This window comes from Apus apus, chromosome 2 (assembly GCF_020740795.1).
Source record: "Apus apus isolate bApuApu2 chromosome 2, bApuApu2.pri.cur, whole genome shotgun sequence".
NCBI lineage: Eukaryota > Metazoa > Chordata > Aves > Apodiformes > Apodidae > Apus > Apus apus.
In genome coordinates, this window is record NC_067283.1 from 95,390,368 (window position 1) to 95,409,273 (window position 18,906).

An 18,906-nucleotide genomic window follows, 5' to 3' on the forward strand; every position below is an offset into this window, starting at 1 on the left:
AAGGAAAGGGCTAGGTTTTAAATAACTGAAGCTGCTAAATCCTGTGTTTGTGCTTTATGATAATGGGAACTCAATCCAGCTTATCTTTTTTTGTAACAAGTAGTAATAAGAAACCTAAAAATTAATTGGTGTATCAGAACAGCCAGTTTGATTAAAGCTCATTTTGCTTGTTTGGGAAGCCTCAGAGCTCTTTACGTTTATCTGTTCTAAAAAATTGTAACCTGTACAAAACAAGCAAGTATCAACGGGTGAGTCCTGGACAGTACATGATAAGTGAGAGGCTTAGGAGCCAACATTACATAGGATTGAAACTGACACGTTCATTTAACACACTTATAACCATCAACATGCTTAATAATTAACACATTATTTAATGCACCAGAACTAATTATCTCCTGCATTTTCAAATAAATTATTGCCTGAAGCAATCATTACAAACCATAGGAGGAATCTGGAAGTTGGACTAGGTTAAGTGCCATGTGAGAGCTGCCTAGAAGAGCAAGCACCAACTTTTGGTAAAGCATTAGTGATGCTCTGTGCCCAGCCTGACTGCAGATGGATGGCAGGGTTTATTCAGAACTGGGACATAGTAGCTGGGGCTCACTGGTTTGTATAAGTTGAAGAAAACATCATGACAGAGTGGACAGGAAAAACCGATGTACTTCACTGCTTTTACCATCGTTTCTGTGGAATTCTTTTTTTTGGCTCTTAAATTCAGAAGTCATAGAATGCCAGGTTGGAAGGGACCTCAAGGATCATCTGGTTCAGTCTTTCTAGGTAGGAACACAGTTCAGAGCAATGGCCCAGCACCTCTTGTCAAGCTGAGACTATGTATTTAGTAACAGGCTAAAATACTAATTAACCAGCTGAAACATTTTTAAAGATCACCATTTCTACTTAGTCTACCATGAATTATTTCCCCTTTTCATTAAACTTCTAACAGTATCTTCCAGTTCAGTCTTTGCTAGACTATTTCTAGATTCTTCTATCCACCAGTAGGATGTAATAATAAAATTTAAGAGGGAGCTAACAGCGTGCTCTGAAGAAGAGCTCCAAGGATTCTTTCAAGTGCTTGGTGAAGTTACAGCCTTGTTGACAGGCTTTAACAGGGCCTCTGGAGAGGCAACAGTGGCAGCTTCAAGGTCTGCTCTTGAAGGCTGTTCTGCAGCAGTTCCTCTGTTTCTGTGCATTTTAAGATCTGGATTTAATTTGACTGCAATATACCCAGGGAGTGGTGTGTGTGTGTTTAAACAAGTGAGAGGGGCAGGCAAGAACCCCAGAACTTGCACACAGAAGGTCAAATGGCTGTATTCAAAATTTAGCATGTGTTTTCTCTACTTAACATTAAATTTTTCTCATTGTGCTGACTTCTCTGCAGATTGACCAAATTTATAAAGAAAAAATTGCTTTTAACACACACTTTTATATTGGGGGGATTTCTGTCACATATATTAATTCCTTGCAAACTAAGCACTGTGTTACCTTAGCACCTTCCATCCTAGAATGCCAAAATTAGTAACTTTGTTCTTCAGCTGTTTTGAGATTGCACAGTGCCAAGCTCTGCCCAATAGAAAACTGAGGCAAAAGTTAAGAGTGTTTTTCCTGACCTTATTTTGTACCCCCACCCTGGCACACCACTAAGAACAATTGCTGGCTTTCATTTTGTGTACTGATGGAAAGTACCTCGCCTTGTTCCTGAAATGGCTTCCCCTTAGACATTGTCAGTTCCTCGTTTCACGCTGAAGTTGCTTGATTTCATTTCTCAGCTACACCAAAAATCCTCCACTGTCATTTTCAGGTTCTTCTACTGAATTTCTCACAAAGCAATTTAAAACATGTTTGTAAAACACGGCAAAATTGCTGCTGCAGACCCAAGGTGATCCTTAGCTCTGTTTCACCTTTTCGTTATTGATGCATCTACTTTTTCATATCTGATACATCATATGATTAATATGCCTTGGAAACTGTACAAGCCTCAAGTTCTGGGTGGTCTGTCTACCCTTCATTTTATACTGACTACATTATTGAAATGATACCTCTAAGTGACTCTTTTTGTTTCAAAGAAATAAGCTATTAACCTTGCCAAATAAGCTATTAACCTCGCCACATCTAATTATTTGATAATACTAAACCCTCCTTGCTATTCCGTTCTCCCCATAAGTTACGTTGATGTAGACAAGAGTACTTTTAACAACCTGCACAAGAATTTAGCTTTTCATTTTCTTACCTATTAAAGGCAGAAAAGAAATAAAATGGGCCAGTCCTTTCAAAGTTGAGAACTGATAAACTAGTTGGTGGGTGGGTGAGTGCGTGGAACCTGAGAGATGAAGTATTTAAAAGCGTTAATCTTACCTTAACATTTTTCTCCTCTTAATTTCTGGTCTGCACCTGTAAAGCAATACTGTACACCTGGTAGCTGGAAGAGGGTAAATTTAGGTTTGATACTAGGAAGAAATTCCTTAATGTGAGGGTGGTGAAACCCTGGAACAGGTTACCCAGGGAGGTTGTGGATGCCACATCCCTGGAAGTGTTCAAGACCAGGCTGGATGGGGCATTGAGCAACCTGGTCTAAGTGGGAGGTGTCCCTGCCCATGCAGGGGTCTTGGAACTAGATGACCTTTAAGGTCCCTTCCAATCCAAACCATTCTGTGATTCTATCAGTAGAAATTTACCATTGTGAATACTTTTTTGTGATGCCTTCCATATGTTGGCCACATACAGTGAAGTTCTTACGGCTGTGATGTTTGTTGGTAGCAGAAGCTAACCTGGCAACTACCCTGAGAATACTTATCAGCCAAAGTTTTATTTTTGCTGGAGTAATCATTCTCAAAAAAAAAAACAACCCAAAAAACCCAAAGCCTTACACTGGGTTTCTGTGGTGGATCATTTCAACAATGTTTAATCTGCATCACTGATACCAAACTGATAAAACAGCACAGAGGACAACAGTGAATATGCACCAGACACTATGTCCAAGGAGATGAAGAACCTCTGTCATGAAGAATATTTGAATAAAATGATAAATTCTAAATTAAAGCATTGGGTTTTGCCCCTGAAACCATTTTTCAAGTGTCACAGCAATGGAATAAACTGTAAAACAAGAAAAACCCAGGAGATGAGGTGGCACCAGTTCCTCACTCGGGACACACCATCAAAAAAAACCTACTACCCCAAACAACTTTCCTGATTCTTATTTTTTCCTCAGTAATTCTTTTCCTCTCACCTAATTTCTGAATCCTAATCATCAAGGCACTAAGGAATAAGATGGTTACAGAGAACTGTGATTCTGGATTATAAGTTAGCACTTACCTCTCTTGGTGGTCAGTGTTCTCCATTTTCCCCCCTTCATGCTTTCTTCTCATCTTCTTAGGGTTTCCTGACTTTTCAGTCATCTCTTGTACTTCTTCCTGTGATTTTATTCACATCTTCTGCTAAGAATTACCTCTTTCTGTTCATCACCTGTATCTAGACAAAGACTGTATTCATGAATTCATCACAATGCAGAATCTTCTGGATGCTTCATCTCTCTTCCCACCAATTCTCCTCTGTAACTTCGAGCAAGTTACTTCACTTGTCTTAATTTCCACACTAGTAAAAATTAACTGCATCATTACAAGGATGTGTGGTTCATCCTTTCTGAAGTGATGAGAAAAGCGTGCTGAATTAGCTAATTCATTTTAATGTCACCATCAGACCAGCACGTGGGGAAGATGTCAGCATTCCCATCACTTTTTGTAACAGATCAGTAAGTTGTGAAGAGCCTAGAAAAAAACATCGTAACAAAGAGGAAATCAATACTTGGGTTGTATGCGAACGAAAATGGAAGCAATGACACCAGTATTAACACAGCTCTGGTTTAGCAGTGCCTGTTTACAGCAGGAATAATACTAAGAGAACAAACATGGAAAAATACATCCTCACATCACACACGTGCTATACATTCTATTGCTGCCTTATCAGACACTGGGTGACAGGCCAGGGGGGTCTCTGACACAGCGTCAGCTACACCCAGGGACACAAAGCACCTCTGAATCCCAGGATGATGAATTTTTGTATGCAAGCACCTGTCAGACCTCCAGGATTTCTCTAGTCAGATGGTATGTAATAAATGTCCTCTTGTTTAAAAAAAATTAAAATAAATAGTGTATATATTCAATGAAAGGATGTGTCTCAATTCCTGTCTGGAATACTATTTTGAAATGGTACTAACTACAGAAATTCAAACTTGCAATTTCCTTAGTTTGGATTCAAGCACTAACACTAAGTTAGCTGAGGGGCTTACAAATTGCCTGTTGCTCTTTCATCATGCTTTTCCCACAAACCAGCACGAACAGTCTCATCATTTAACACTTATTTTAGTCTTTAAAGCCAATTTTAGTCCACCGCTACAGCTGCAAATTTCTTAGTGGGGGTTAAGAATGACATCCTGCAGTTATGGAACAGTTTAGTTTTCTAAGGCAACCTAAACGTACTTTTCATACCTATACAAATTGGAATTTTGAAGATTTTGTATTATTTCATTTAAATTAATGCAGAGGGACTCATTAGGTCTCTTGTGAAGCCAACCCATTTGAAAGCATGAAGCCCACCAAAACTGTGAAAATATCCACTGGTTTTCATTCTTATAAGATCAAAAATACTTGCTTTGATTGCATTTTAAATTGGCCATTTCCATTTTTCATATGCATTTGGATTTTGCCATTACAGAAAAAACGTGATGTTCTTTAGATTTTCACTTCACATCCTAAAGCAGGCAACTAAGCTACATAACAATGATCCTGAAAGGAATTGGAAAAAGCTGCAAATTCAGTACTCCAAACCAAAAATACCTTAATACTATTATAACCTACTGGTTGGGAATTACAGCCTTACGTGTATATTTACGTGTATATTCAATCTTCAGTTACAAGAAATTCCCTGGTTGAGGATGAGAGCTCTCACTGAGAGCTTATAATATGTATTTACAAGTCCCCCTTAGTGAGTACAAGTCACAGATCTGATTTATCATACCAAGCAAAGTCAGGTATGCATTTCATGGGATCTCATAAGGTCACTAAAAAATGTCTGCTACTGTTAACCAGATTTTTTACACTTCTGCATCAAATCTGATAACAAAGTCTGTTTATATGAAAATAAATGTAATCCCCCAAATCCTGCCACACCTCAAGTCAGATACATGGATGATCACTAACCTGGATGACTAAACCCAGTGTCCAAACATACCAAAAGGTTTACTGTTACTGAGAGGGTTGTCAGGCTGCCCAGGGAGGTGGCTGAATTGCTGTCCCTGGAGGTCTTGCACACTTGGTGCTTAGGGACATGGTTTAACACTGGACTTGGTAGAGTCAGGTTAAAGGTCAGACTCGATGATCTTGAAGGTCTATTCCAATCAAAATTATTCTATGATTCTACAAGCCAGAAGTGCCATTTAGCAAAGCAAGATCCCTCTTCTGCACTCTCCTACAGAGTTCCAGCACAGACAGCAGCACCCCTTAACCTTTATTAAGTGCCACAGAAAATACCAAGAGACTCGGTCAGGCCTGCTGCCTCAGAACAATGAAGAGCATAAATACTCAGGTATCTTCACCTCCATCGGAAATGTGTCAATCTTGCACAAAACTCAAAATGAAGCACACATTGAATTACGTATGGATTCTTGTTACTGTGTTAAGAGAAGTGGCAATTCTCCTTACCAACAGCTCTTTCAAAATAGTAATATGTCGTGCTTGTAAATTTGATTACTTTGATGTGGAAGTACATGGCTAACACAGGGAATGTGATGCCAATGCACAGCTACTGTTAATACTTAAAATTCCTGTATGTTTTCTTTCCACTACATTGAATGTGACTCATTTTCTTTTGCCTTAGTGGCCAAGATACATAAGGTAGGTGACACAGTGAAATAATGCAGTTTTCCTGTGCATCACCAGAAAGAGCTGCAAAGCATTCCAAGATTGAACCCCTCCCCATTACAGGATAACTGTGGGTATTTTACATACATTTTTAAGAGTGTCCTTACGTTATTAATCGTCAAAGCTTTTAATTTCACTGTGAAGTTGCAAACTGCATCTGTGTCCTCAGAGCTCCCAGATACTGCTTACATTTCCTGTATTGACATTTTATAATCATTCAGATTATTCAGTTTAAAGGGATCTTACCTTTTTGGCTTTTTTGAATGTACGGCAGAGTTGACTTAGTAGGGATCCTTTAGTAAGGTCAAACACAAAGTTAACTGGGAACAGAAAAAGCTGAGTGTTCTCACTTTTTTTTTTTTTTCTTTTAAAGAAAGACTGCTTATGACTGCAAACTATTCAGTTACTCTAGAATGATTTTTAACTTTTTTTACGGGCACAAATAGAGGCACTTCTGCTTTAAACTTCATGAATGGTCCCCAAGGGGTCTGAATTCAGGTTCATACTTGCCAAGTACATTTCACAACGTGCAGATAGGGAAGCCAAGCCTGCTTTGCAAGGGCAATGCTCGTAAGACTGAAACTCATGACAACACTGCAAGAGGTGTGGGGAGAGTTCGCTGCAGCTGCCAAGCAACAGAGACCTGTAACACAAAGAAAGAACAAGTAAATGTCACCCCTTCTGTCCCGAGCAGGGAGAGATAGCAGACGAGATGTATATGCACAAAACAGTATTTATTGCAAACAGCACCAGGGTCTTAACGAGTGAACCACAAAAGGCACAACCGGATTATATGAGTGTTGGGATATTAGGGTAGCAGAACAGAATATTAAAGCAATAATGCAAAAAGGTTTGAATGCTAGCAACTTACTTATTATTAGATCTAAAACATGATTCAAATAATACCTAGGCAAAGTGGTAACACAATAATTGCAATTATCTAAAAGGATCCTGAGGTCTTAAAAGTTCTAGAACTTAACAGTGAAAGATTTCTTAATACTTAAAGCCAGCTAATGGCAACATATAGGGAGTTGGTACCTCTCACCACTTGCGACCACAGGTGGGTGTCCCTTTGTCCTGGTCCTCAACTCCAGAGAAGTAATCTCTCTGGCAGGCATCACCGCTGGAGAGAAGGTCCAGCAACCTCCTGCAGAAGAGTACAGAGGTCTCTCTGATAAAGATGGGACCAGGTGTTTATAGAATAAAGTGGATTGACTGCTCTCGTTTAACTATCTAGCCATGCCTCCAAAATCTCTCATTGGAGAAGAAAACAGTGGAAAACCCCAAGAATGCCCTGTTCTCACAAAGCAAACTGTTTTGCTTATCTGTTCATTCTTATTTTGCCTATATTTTGGCCTAGTTGTGGCCAGGCTGGGCTCTGTGTTCTGCAACACCAGAGAGCAGCTGGTGTTATGAACATCAACTTGGCCTCTGTTTGTACTCTTGAGGTTGTTACCTGTTCAGAGCCTGCTGGGCCCTTTCCTTTCCCATGGAAATCTTTCCACTCCAGGCCTGGGCCTGTAAGACTGAAAGATAGAGAGCAATTGAATCACAAAGGGAAACTGAGGCAGGCACAATGAGATGGAGTGTCCTGCTACACCTTCCTGAAACAGTGCTGTTCTGCTGAATTCCTCTTAGGTTTTAGTAAGACTAGTATGTAAGATCAAGTGCTTAAAACATAAAAAAAAAATGAATTGTGGTCATCTGAATGTATTAGTGAAATTTGAAAAAATTCCAGTTATAAAACACCAGCTCAGTAGCCCATCCTAGCAGGATAAACCAGATTTGTTTTCTTTCATTCAGTGCCTGAATCCATTAAAATTTAACTTTTAACACCTATAGTGCTATTACTCTTTGGAGGGAAATGGTTTTCAGAAATAATGAATGTGAGCAATCTCAAAGAAGAAAGCAGTGGATTTTGCTGCCAGCTCCCAGGAGTCTGAACATTGAAAGGATAAACTACAGGTGAAATTCCAACAATAAATCAAAAGAAGATGTGTAATCACCTGCCAAAAACTGAGAATAATATCAAAGATTCTGACCACAGATGAAGCTTGCTGATGATGATATGAAAGGAATGCACTTTACGTGTAACCCCAGTAAACACACTGTCTTAAACTCAGAGAGAACCACAACTAAAAATAGCTTTGGAGTTGCTTCTGCCTGGTACACTTTAAAAGGGGACCCAGTCAAAGACTACAATGACATGAGGAAGCTCAACCTTATCTAAATTTTAAAAACTTACTATTGCAGCTTCTCCCTGTGCCAGGGGGTAATCCACAGCTCACTGCAGAGTTGCAGGCTACATGCAATCCAAACTGATTTTCTGCTTCACTGACTGTAACAGTTTGCAGTTAGATGGTGACCACTTTCTGCTCCTCATGATGGATGTTTAGATCTGCAACACTGGGGTATTTATCATGGTATTGATCTTAAAGACAAGGCAGTCAGCTAGATCCAGAGGTGAAGGATGCTACAGTTGAGCACAGATTTAAAAGACAAAGACATGGCTAAAGTAACTTCTTCTAAACAGGTCGATACCTCACTGGCTCCCTCTTCCTGATCATCACAGCAGTAGAGGATATTTTGGCAACACTGGAACTAGTGACAAACTAAAACTACTGCAGAAGTATAAGCAGGAATGACTGCTTGACACTATGGAAATTTCACAGGCCAAATAAAATTCAGGAAGTCCTGCTTTTTAAACAGTACATCTCTACACTGGTTCGTTTTCCTAAAGAAATTAATCTTATAAACATCACATCTGAAATTCATTTCTACTCAGAATTATGTAACTTAAAAGGCCACTCATAAAGATGGATACTTCTGACTCTCCTTCTTGATGATCCAACATAATATAAAACCATTTAGTTAACATAAGATCACAACATCTGACTCCACTCACTCAAAAATAAAACCTTCATGCAGCAGCTTTGTGCAGTAACACTAGATGATTTCATGGAACCTTTTACTGAAGAGTCTTAGAACATGTAAATCTCTGTGCAGCCATATTCAGTAGTAGTAGCCTGAGGCAGTTGGGGCATTCACGAGAGTTCACCTGGAATGCAAAGACTCTTCAAACATTTGAAAGTCTGTGTTATAGTTATTAACTTTTCTGTCCAAACCACTCCTGAGTCAGAAGACCCACTCCAACAATCAGATTAAGCTTCTTTCCTGACAAGTTGATCAACATTTTTCTACATGTGATGAAAACAAACTGTATTTTAAATAACTAATCATACTGTTCTACAGTCAAATGTTCATTCAGTTTGTGCTACTAGGGAAGTACTTATGAGAGCTACTCTCTCACTATGGATTCTATTGTCTCTTTAGAGGCCAATGAAAAATTTTGGTATCCACCCAGTGCTTATAACACACCATTATTCTCAGGGAATTCAAGAGAAAATTCAGGAAAATTCAAGAAAAAAAAAAAAAGTTGCTTTTGCAGTTCTCTGGTGTTTTGTAGCCTTTGAGAACTGAGAATATTGTGTATGATCCATTCCTGTTCTCACAGGGTGAACAACCTATGATCCTGCTTAGGAAAGAAGGAAAATGGTAAGGTTTCCAATAAAAACTTTCCAATAACAGATTTAATTCCAGGCTGGGCTGCAATATTAAAAAATATGTACACCCATATATATGTGTGTGTACATATATATATGCACAACATATGTCAATGTACATACTGTGTACTTGCCACTGTATAAAAAATTGTTCTTCCACAGCACTGACAACTTTAGATTGCACTCTCCATAGTCTTCTGAGGCTTTTTTTTTTCTTCTTCTTCTTTTCATTCCTGATGAAAATGGCTCTTCCCTTCTTATCTTTCCTTCCCAGCTGACTTGGCCATCTGCCTGTTCTGCTTTGCAGGATATACATGCAGCCAGGGCTAGCCACCACGTAGGGTCCATCCCCCAGAGATCTCAGCATGGCCGGCCTGGGGATGACAACCCTGTAGTCCACTTCTTCAAGAACATCGTAAGTCTCCTCTCTTCTTCTTGTGTACTAGACTGGAATGTTTTCTTTAGGATCCATCAGTAACCTAACACTCCCCAGTCACCAGCCATCATCTTGAGCTTCAGAAGCTGTACTGTGCCTTTCGACTCATCCCGCCATTCAACGCAAAAAGAATTTTTACCTGGAAACACAAACAATACTGAAATGCTACAGAGAAGTGGGTCATTAGCACAGTCAAATTTCAGCAACAGCCACTTTAATGGCACAGGTTCACCCTTAATAGGTTTTGTCATCAGCACAGGCTGTGTTGAGGCCTATCTTCTGTTTCCAAAGAGACAAAAATGCAGTGAACTCTAGGCAGAGTCTAAGGCAGCAGAGGAGCTTCTCAGTGCAATTATTTAGATAGCACTCAATGGACATGTTAAGTCTACTCCCAAATATGAAACAGCTTATAATTTTTTATATAGTTGGAAACATAAGCAAAACAGCCTAACATTTTTTCTGTATGATTTCATGTAAGATAACAGCAACTCTGCTCAAGCTCTGAAATGGGTTGTATTTAAATGTTTAACGCCATTAAGAGTTTTCACAGAAAACATCCAGGAAAAGATGGAACGTCCTCAGACATCAAATTCTTGAGCACCTTGTAAATACTTAATGAAATGTAGTACTCTATTTAAAACACTCTACAGTGATTATCCAGAAAGAGAGATTTCAAATACTGCATTTGCCATGTGTTTTTTTTTCCTGAAATGGAAGTATTTTCATGCTCAAAGGCTGAATGAAGAACCTCTGCAAAATAATGGAAGCTTAACCAGGACAGAATGAAGTATCAGAGTCTCTCCTAATAACCACCTACACAAATTACTTTTCCCAAGGTTGATACCCAGAAAAGTTAATGTGCTGTCTCTGCTTGGATTAGAACGTGGTCATCATTGGATCTGAAGTGTAACACCTACAATAAGTTTAAAAAAAAATATAAATCAATAATGAGAACATTTTTATGATGGGAAAATTACCCATGCTATGACTCATTTTTTAACTCTTTTAATAATGAGCATTCTGAACTATTCAGGAGGCAATAAAGAGAAGGATGAAATTAAACAAGAACGGATGCATAAGGCCTACTAACTCGCAGTTAATATGCCAAAACTTGAGGATTCCCTACATCTATTGTTGCCTTGGTTATACAACTTCTTTTGTGTTGGTTTTCAGGTCTCACCCCGTACACCACCCCCAATGCAAGCAAAGGTAAGTGTTTTCAGGGGTTCATGAAACTTCCAAGATTTTTTGTGGGCTCATTTATATCAATTCAGGTGCTAGCCTGATCTGTTTTCTTTAATGGCCCTAAGTAAAACCCTGGAGTTACCAGTGGGAATATTTAAAGCAAGGGACTAAGACAAAAAAGCCATGGTTCTCTTCCTCACGTGCTTCCTGACTTGCTTCATGTCATGTAACAAAGCCACTCACAGGGATTTTTATGTTCAATTTACATTGTGTTTGCTTGATGTAATAAATTAATAATAGGTAGTGCTTACAAACAAGCCTCACCCGCCAGGAACTGTCCTTTCATTTACTATAAGCTCAGCTGGCTCCTAAATACTAACACTAACAAACCATGGCTAGCGAAGTCAGTTCCTGTAATGACAATAAAAACTATTTTGCTTCATGGAATGACTGTACACTAACCGTTGTTTCCAAGTCCTGGTTCATTATCTGGCCAGTATCTCATAATTTTTACTGCATTTTCATCTTCTTCTGTCTATGGTAGACCCAGATTCTATGTTCCTTAGTGATCACTATGTCATTGTTTCTATTTCTTGCATGTACAGGGAAGAGGATTATCCCTCACCAGATTTAGCTGGGTAGGTGACAAATGTGCTTCCAGTAACAGCCATTTTATTTACCAGGCCAAAGCATATCTTGCTCTATTGCCTCAAGCTGCTGCAGCAACTTGATAATTTTGTTTTGTCTCAATTTTGTTGTTTTGCTTTTCCTGTTGGCACTTTCCTTGCTCCTCCCACAGCATTTTAAGATGGTAATTTTATTGCTTGCTTTTATCCAGCAACTTGACAGCCTTGCAGCGATAATTTCTTTTGCTTCAGCGTGAAGGGAGCAAAATCCACTGCATGGCCAAGCTCTCTTCCCTTAAAGACTCCTGGAAGACTCATCTGCTGCATTTTTCTTTTCCTGAAAAGGACAAAAATGGGAGGGAGGGCTGGGACAAGACAGGCACTTCTTCCACAGCTCCAACTGCTCTTATACAGTCTGCAAAACTAACACCCTCACTAATTAAAGTACTTTGCCCCACCTTTCCTGCAATCCCCTTCAGTAAGAAGCCATCTGCCTAAACAGTTATTAGGCAAGTTCTTCCCACAGTTGTCTCACAACTAATTAAATTCTGCTTCTTTACCACAGGTTTGATTTCATATGAGATGGATCTGTAAATTACTTGCATTTTAAGACAAAACATTAAAGCCTTCAAGTCATTGAGCATTTCTTTCACTGTCAGAAGAACACAAATTAGTCAATGCATTTGACATATTCGACCTCATGAAATTGAAAAACTTTAAGTTTTGTCATGCAGGTTAACCATCTGATTTTTTATTATTAATTCCTCTTTTCCAGATTGGTGCTTCACTCAGATTTGAGTATATTAAGATAATTTCCTAACGCTTCCCTTCAATCTTGTTTACTATGTAAAAGATTATTTTATTCCAACACCTCTAAATTTCTCCTTTGTGTATCACATTTCAGGGGTGATGAACAAAGATTACGATGTGCATATGATAATTTGAATGTGATAATTTGCAATATATATTAAAATCTTTCTTTGCAGGGCGGTGAAGGACACAAGCCAGGATATGGAAGCGGAAAATTCTATGAGCATAAATCTGCTCATAAGGGACATAAGGGATCCTATCATGAGGGCCAGGGCACTCTTTCCAGAATCTTTAAACTGGTAAAGTACAATTGAACTTACTATAAGTACAAAAAATTGAGTCCAGGACAGAGAGAAGCCAAACCTCTTCAGAAGTTGCTATGTTTGAAACAATCACTTTTCCTTCAGGCTTCTGAAGGAACTAGACTTGCATGGATAAATCAGAAGGCTATCTTATGGCCTAGCAACTACTTATATGATAGGAAATAAAGGTAAAAACACACAGTCAGTTACCATCAGGAAAGAAGGTAAGTCCACCAAGTCCCACAAAAACCCACATCCGGATCCATATTGTCACTGAACTTTCAAATGACTCGGAACGCACAAGATGAATGAGGTGACAAAACTTGCTGCTGCTGCTAAATTATTTAGGATAGTGAAAATGAAAGTGAACTGATAAGCTGCAGAATGACAGGTAGGACAGGGCAGTGTTGGACAAGTATTTTGTTGAGATGCAGTAATGACTTGATCAGTCCCTCCTGTCCCTGATTAGTCTCCCACCCTGGTGGCAGAACTCCTACAATATGTCAGTACAGTGAGCTGCAACACCACAGAAGTGGGCAAATAACAGAACTGTGTCATGAAAATGAAACATTTGGTGAGATTAATCTGGTTGAGTTCACCATTTCAAGTCACCACACAGCCCCAAGAATATGATTAGTAAATGAAAACAGAACAGGAAAACAAGTCAGTCACAAGGGTTTTTCACAATCTATGTCAGGAAAAAGGCATATGAAAGCACATGACATCCACTGGCAGCTACTTTAAGACTATTTTTCCTCAAAGGTAATGAAGCATTGACAAGTAAAACAATAATCTAGTATGCTACTTGGATATGAAGGATGCAATCAGCAGTAATCTTAACTTTGAGACAGGTGGTTTCAGTAGCAGAGCTGTAACCATCACAGACTGTTACAACTCTCACTCTTCAACAGGAGACATAACACCATCATCATCCATAGCAAAACCACATTTTTATCTTTTAAAAGCTTTAGGGTACATAACTTTTACTGTAGAGCTGGTTTTCAAACATGCATCACCAGGTGGCAGCTTACAAATTTCAAGGAGACAGTAACAATTCTTATGTTGCAATTTAAGAAAAGCAATGATCTCTTCAGAGGCCCAGTTAATAAACAAACATTTACTTCTTAAGTCTGATTTTCATGACACGCACTTCAAGCTTTTTAGTGAAGTTCACATATATAAGAATTACCATGGATATATACTGACATTACCTGTCAAATTTATTTCAAACGTCTGACAATATTGCAGGGGGCATGAATTTGTTTATACAGTTTTGCAGCCTTTTACAATAAAGAAGCTATCCATTCTTTAGGATAATTTTGAAAGAAAAAAAGCCAATTACCCAATTGTTTAATGAAATTTTCCTTGATACTGTTCAGTAAACTAAGGATAAGACAGTAAGAATATAAATAAATAAAATCCCAAATTACACTCATCTGCTGTAGGGCAGACTTATGAATTGTCATGCTTTTGTTTTCCCTAGTCTGACATTTTCTTACTACCTGTAAAAAACAGGCCAGGTTTCAGCCCTGTATCTCATCTTAATTTTTTCCTGTATTTGCATCTGAGCTTTCCATACAAGAATGATGTTGATATAGTAACAATTTACCTTAATAAATGCAATGAAATGTAAATTACAACATTTCAATTTTTCCAGATTTGAGACTATTACAAGTTGTATGCAAGGTTTGCAGTTTTTTTGGTTTTGGTGTTTGGTTGGTTTTGGTGTTTTAAAGTATGCAAACAGCTCAGGGGTAGCCATAAAAACGAAAATTTCTGAGATGTCCAAGTAAATAAATAGCTTGCTTTAGGGAAGTCTAAATAAGAACATGCACCTACAAATAATTCACGAGATATGATCTAGCCCAGTATGAGAGATTTATCAAGAGTAAATTAATCTTATGTGTAAATATATTAAAAGCCATCATCTCTTGATGATTCACTTCTCTTTGAAGTAAAAATTCCAGTCATAGTTGGCAATATAGTAGAGCCATTTTCGTTGACTAATATTTAAAATCTGAAAGTTTGTCGTGCTGCAGATTGATGTTTTTCAATCTGTAGCTCCAAATACACAATACCTTTTCACTTACTGAACTCTTCTTCCCTCCACAGGGAGGCTCTGGGTCCCGACCTGGATCGCGGTCTGGTTCACCAGTTGCTAGGCGCTGAAGCTCTAAGATGCCATCCAGGGATCATGTACTCTGCTTCATAGTGTAACTGCCTTAAAATGAGTAACAACTGCAACAATTACCTAGATAGATGCAATCCATTACTTAGTGCCAATTAGGTTATGCATGCAGTAGATGAGACAACTTCTATTGGCAATCCCTGACCAACAGTTGAATGAAAGGAACACAAGAAGTAGCTTTACTAGATGTTTTCCTTATTTTATGTGAAGTAACGAGACCTCTGACTTTACTCATTCTTCTTCAGGATGCCCTAACTGTATATGCTGGACTTCATTGTTTCTCCCAAGCACCTAATTTAAGCTGAAGTCTTCTGGTTTTGTTTTAGTGAACATCAGAATTATAAATAAAGAGCTAATGTCTTGGATACTGAGCACTGCTGTTAATGAATTTCTGAGACACTGCTGCTTACAAAAAAGATCCACCATGTGCAGAAGTTGTAAGGACTGTTTATCCAAATATTTTTTTTTTCATTTTTTTGTTTTGTTTTAATCTTCCTTCTCTCACTCACAGAATAATATATTTTCATAACAGGATTAGGCAGTCATGGAAAGGTTTACCAAACATTTGGGAGTTCAAGGTATGTGAAGCGTGGGAGGGGGCAGATGTTGTAGAATCAATACGATGCGAAGCAATAGTAATAAGGAGATTCTTTCCACACCCTGAATTGCTCATCGCATCCAAACCATTAGAATTAAGAGTAGATGAGGGAGAGAATGAGGATTTCAAATTTGAGTTAGACTAACGTTAAGAAACAAGGGATATTCCCAAGGAAGAAACATCTAAGATTGCACAAGTGACCAGTGGACATCCCTGGTGCTTCACACAAACTGCTGCAATGGCATTAACTTTGCAGTACAATAAATAGGTAAACAAATAGATAAACAAGTAAGTCTAATTTCTGAAAGAGAGCCCTTCAGTACTGGTATCTCAGATAGCCTGCACATCTCACAGTAGAATTTCAAACCATTCTCTCAGTATTGCAGCAGTGTTACATTTGATCAGCTCATCTTTTGCCTGAGAAACATCTGGATGCCTCCTAAGGGCAGTGCACCAAAGCAAACTCATAGTAAACTACTGTGAACATTTAACTGTTGTACTGTAGTTGCCTTATAGAAATAAATCATAGCTGAGTTAGAATTATTAATTGTTCACAAATTACTAAAACCAATGTGTGGCCATGGTATTTCCACCCACACTTAGGGAAATAAAAAAGGCTCTTCTGAATTGCACTGTTTTATTACCAAAACTCACAATTTCTTCAAACTGTCATCTAAGTGTCTGAGTAATGATTTTATTTTTTTAGTTTTAGTCTATGCATTGTAGACTACAGTTAATGCTTTCCAGGTTTAAACTGCATTCCTAGTAAGTGCCCAGTAAAAGTTACCTATAAATATGTATGTTAATGGTATTTCACATCTAAATCTACTGTAGGATTAAATCAGTGTCCATTAATATGAAGCAATGCAAGATGAGAGGAAAGAAAACACAGACTAAAGAAAACAAACCCACCAAAATTATTAAGCATACACACACATATATTACATCTTCTATTACCTACACTGGTTGCTATGTGTATTTTTCTATTGTAGCTTCATTCAGATGTATACTCTGCAACGTAATGGTTGATTTAATTTGAGTACCTATTGTTCTTATAGGAACACAGCTTTTAAAAATATTCATTATTGAAATAAAGTAATCAACTTGAAAAGAAACTTGGACCAGTTTTGTCTTTTACAATGGAGAAGATAATTTGATATAAAGTTGTGTTTGCCTTTTTTGTTTGTTTGCTTTTTCTTTAACGATTTACCAATAATGTTCAGATGCTAGAAAATGACATTTTGGGGCCCAGGACCCAGCTGCCTGCACACAGGCTCCCAGTGACATTGAGTGACTAAGCATTGCCCACAAAAATGACAGTATCACACAGGATTTATAGGAGGCCAGTGTCTTTGTGGAGTGGCAACTAAGGCCAAGGGGATATGGAAAGGCATAAAATGCCTATGTATAAGGAATGAGATCCCAGCCTTCATAAACAAGTGTAGCACAAAGTATCTTCTTTGATCAGAGTATTTGAAAACAGTTATTTTTTTAAATTTTAAAGCAGCCTTCAAAAATGGGAAAGTTTATATTTTTAAAAAAAAATTTAAAAAATATAATACATTTTTCAAAATACTGCACTATAAAACTACAGAAGTTACCCAAAGGTTCTTCCTTGCCATCATCACTGCTTTCCTCTCAGTCATATGTTTCAGAGGTTGGAAGCGGCTTTTTTAGATTTACTTCTTTTAGAAGAAAAGGTATGGTACTTTAAAGCACTATTTTACCATGTCAAGTCTCTCAAAAAAGACTAAAAGTTCAGCTGAAATTTATTCTTTTAATTACTGACCAGTAGTTTTGCTGATAAACAGCTGTTAAAATGGTTATTCGCTTTGAAAGCAAAGGATTTTTCCTGAATGCACCACCAATACTAGGAGTGTCCTTTCTTGTACTGAAGGAGTTGACATAAACCAAAAGAAATACTTGAGCAGACACAAGCCATGAAAGCCTGAGGCTAACATGAGCCTACTACTGCAGCAAACCAGAAAAACAGAGGCACTCCTAAGCCCTATTCACGTACCCACCATGCAATATGACTCTTCAAACAGACCTTAGAACAAGAGTTCTTTCTGCTTCATAAAAAAGGCAGCTACCTCAACACTGCTTTGGAAACAGCAGCCTGTTCTTTAGAGTGTCTTGAATTTGTACTGAATCACAGTATCATGGAATTGTCAGAGCTGGAAGGGACCTCTAGAGATCATCTAGTCCAACTCCCCTGCTAAAGCAGGATCCTCTAGCACATATTACTCAGGACTGCATCCAGGTGGGTCTTGAATATCTCCAGAGAAGGGGACTCCACAACCTCGCTGGGCAGCCTGTTCCAGTGCTCTGTCACCCTCACTGTAAAGAAGTTTTTCCTCGTATTTAAATGGAACTTCTTTTACAACCTTCAACTCAATCCTACCAAGGAACCCAGATCAGGATATTCAAGAATGAATTCTTGAAGGTCAAGGGGGAGAAGGATACAGGCTAGCAAATCTAGTATCGTAATACAAAAAAGTTTAAGAGTCTATTTGCTGTAACTGACAGGACTCCAAGCACTGGGGAAGTAGCAAAAGGAATTTAGGAAAAATGTCAGCTGACTCTGTAACTCTCGCTGCTTATTTAACACTTCCAAAACTTACAACACACATTCAAGGCCTCTTGAAATCACGATTTAAAAATGGCATCTTTTTACTCCTGAGATCTACTTTTAGCACATGCTCACCGAGTATCAACCATTACCAGTTTTTACTTGCTGGCAAAGCAGTCACAGCTGTAGCAGAGAGTGCTTTCAAGCTTTCGGGAATCATGTTCCCATTATGAAGGATGGATTTGCATCTGGATGTGACCAGCTGTCAATCACGTTCTGTTAAACTGGATTGGCCAGCCTCTGGAAAACGCCATCCCCTATGCAGCAGATTGCCTCCAGCAAACTTGATGATCTTAAAGGTCTTTTCCAACAAAAACAATTCCATGGAGCGTTTTTGTGCATTTATACAGTATTCTCTGAAAGCACAGGGAAAGGTTTTTATTCACGTACATGCAACACAGCCCATTATACGGTCTTCTTCAGATAAACAGGGCACTATGCCTTGGGGCCAGTAATGCCCTCAGACAACTGTAAAACACAATGTCTTAAACAGCTGAAATACTCATAATGGGCTGTCTGGAAGGAAAGGCCCTGCAGGAAGAACTTAATGTTCCTTCTTTACACAAAGTATTGAGACTCACAGTTCTGGTAAATGGACTTTTTAGAATTTCCTAGAATCCAGAGTAAAATGCTTAAAAAAGACACGAAACAGAA

At 38.4% G+C, this 18,906-nt stretch overlaps 1 protein-coding gene across 6 annotated transcripts in view; it reads left to right on the forward strand.

The window, feature by feature from the left end:
* MBP (myelin basic protein) overlaps positions 1 to 16,730 on the forward strand; it is a 115,311-nt gene extending 98,581 nt beyond the window's left edge. For 3 of the 6 annotated variants that reach the window (XM_051611929.1, XM_051611930.1, XM_051611928.1), the window contains exons 5-9: positions 9,750 to 9,890; positions 11,085 to 11,120; positions 11,702 to 11,734; positions 12,709 to 12,831; positions 14,947 to 16,730. In XM_051611929.1, the coding sequence (XP_051467889.1) occupies positions 9,750 to 9,890; positions 11,085 to 11,120; positions 11,702 to 11,734; positions 12,709 to 12,831; positions 14,947 to 15,003 (390 nt within the window). In that variant the 3' untranslated portion in view covers positions 15,004 to 16,730. The remainder of the gene's footprint in view (positions 1 to 9,749; positions 9,891 to 11,084; positions 11,121 to 11,701; positions 11,735 to 12,708; positions 12,832 to 14,946) is intronic. The other 3 variants (XM_051611931.1, XM_051611932.1, XM_051611933.1) reach the window with 3 other exon arrangements.
* Positions 16,731 to 18,906: the final 2,176 nt, after the last annotated feature.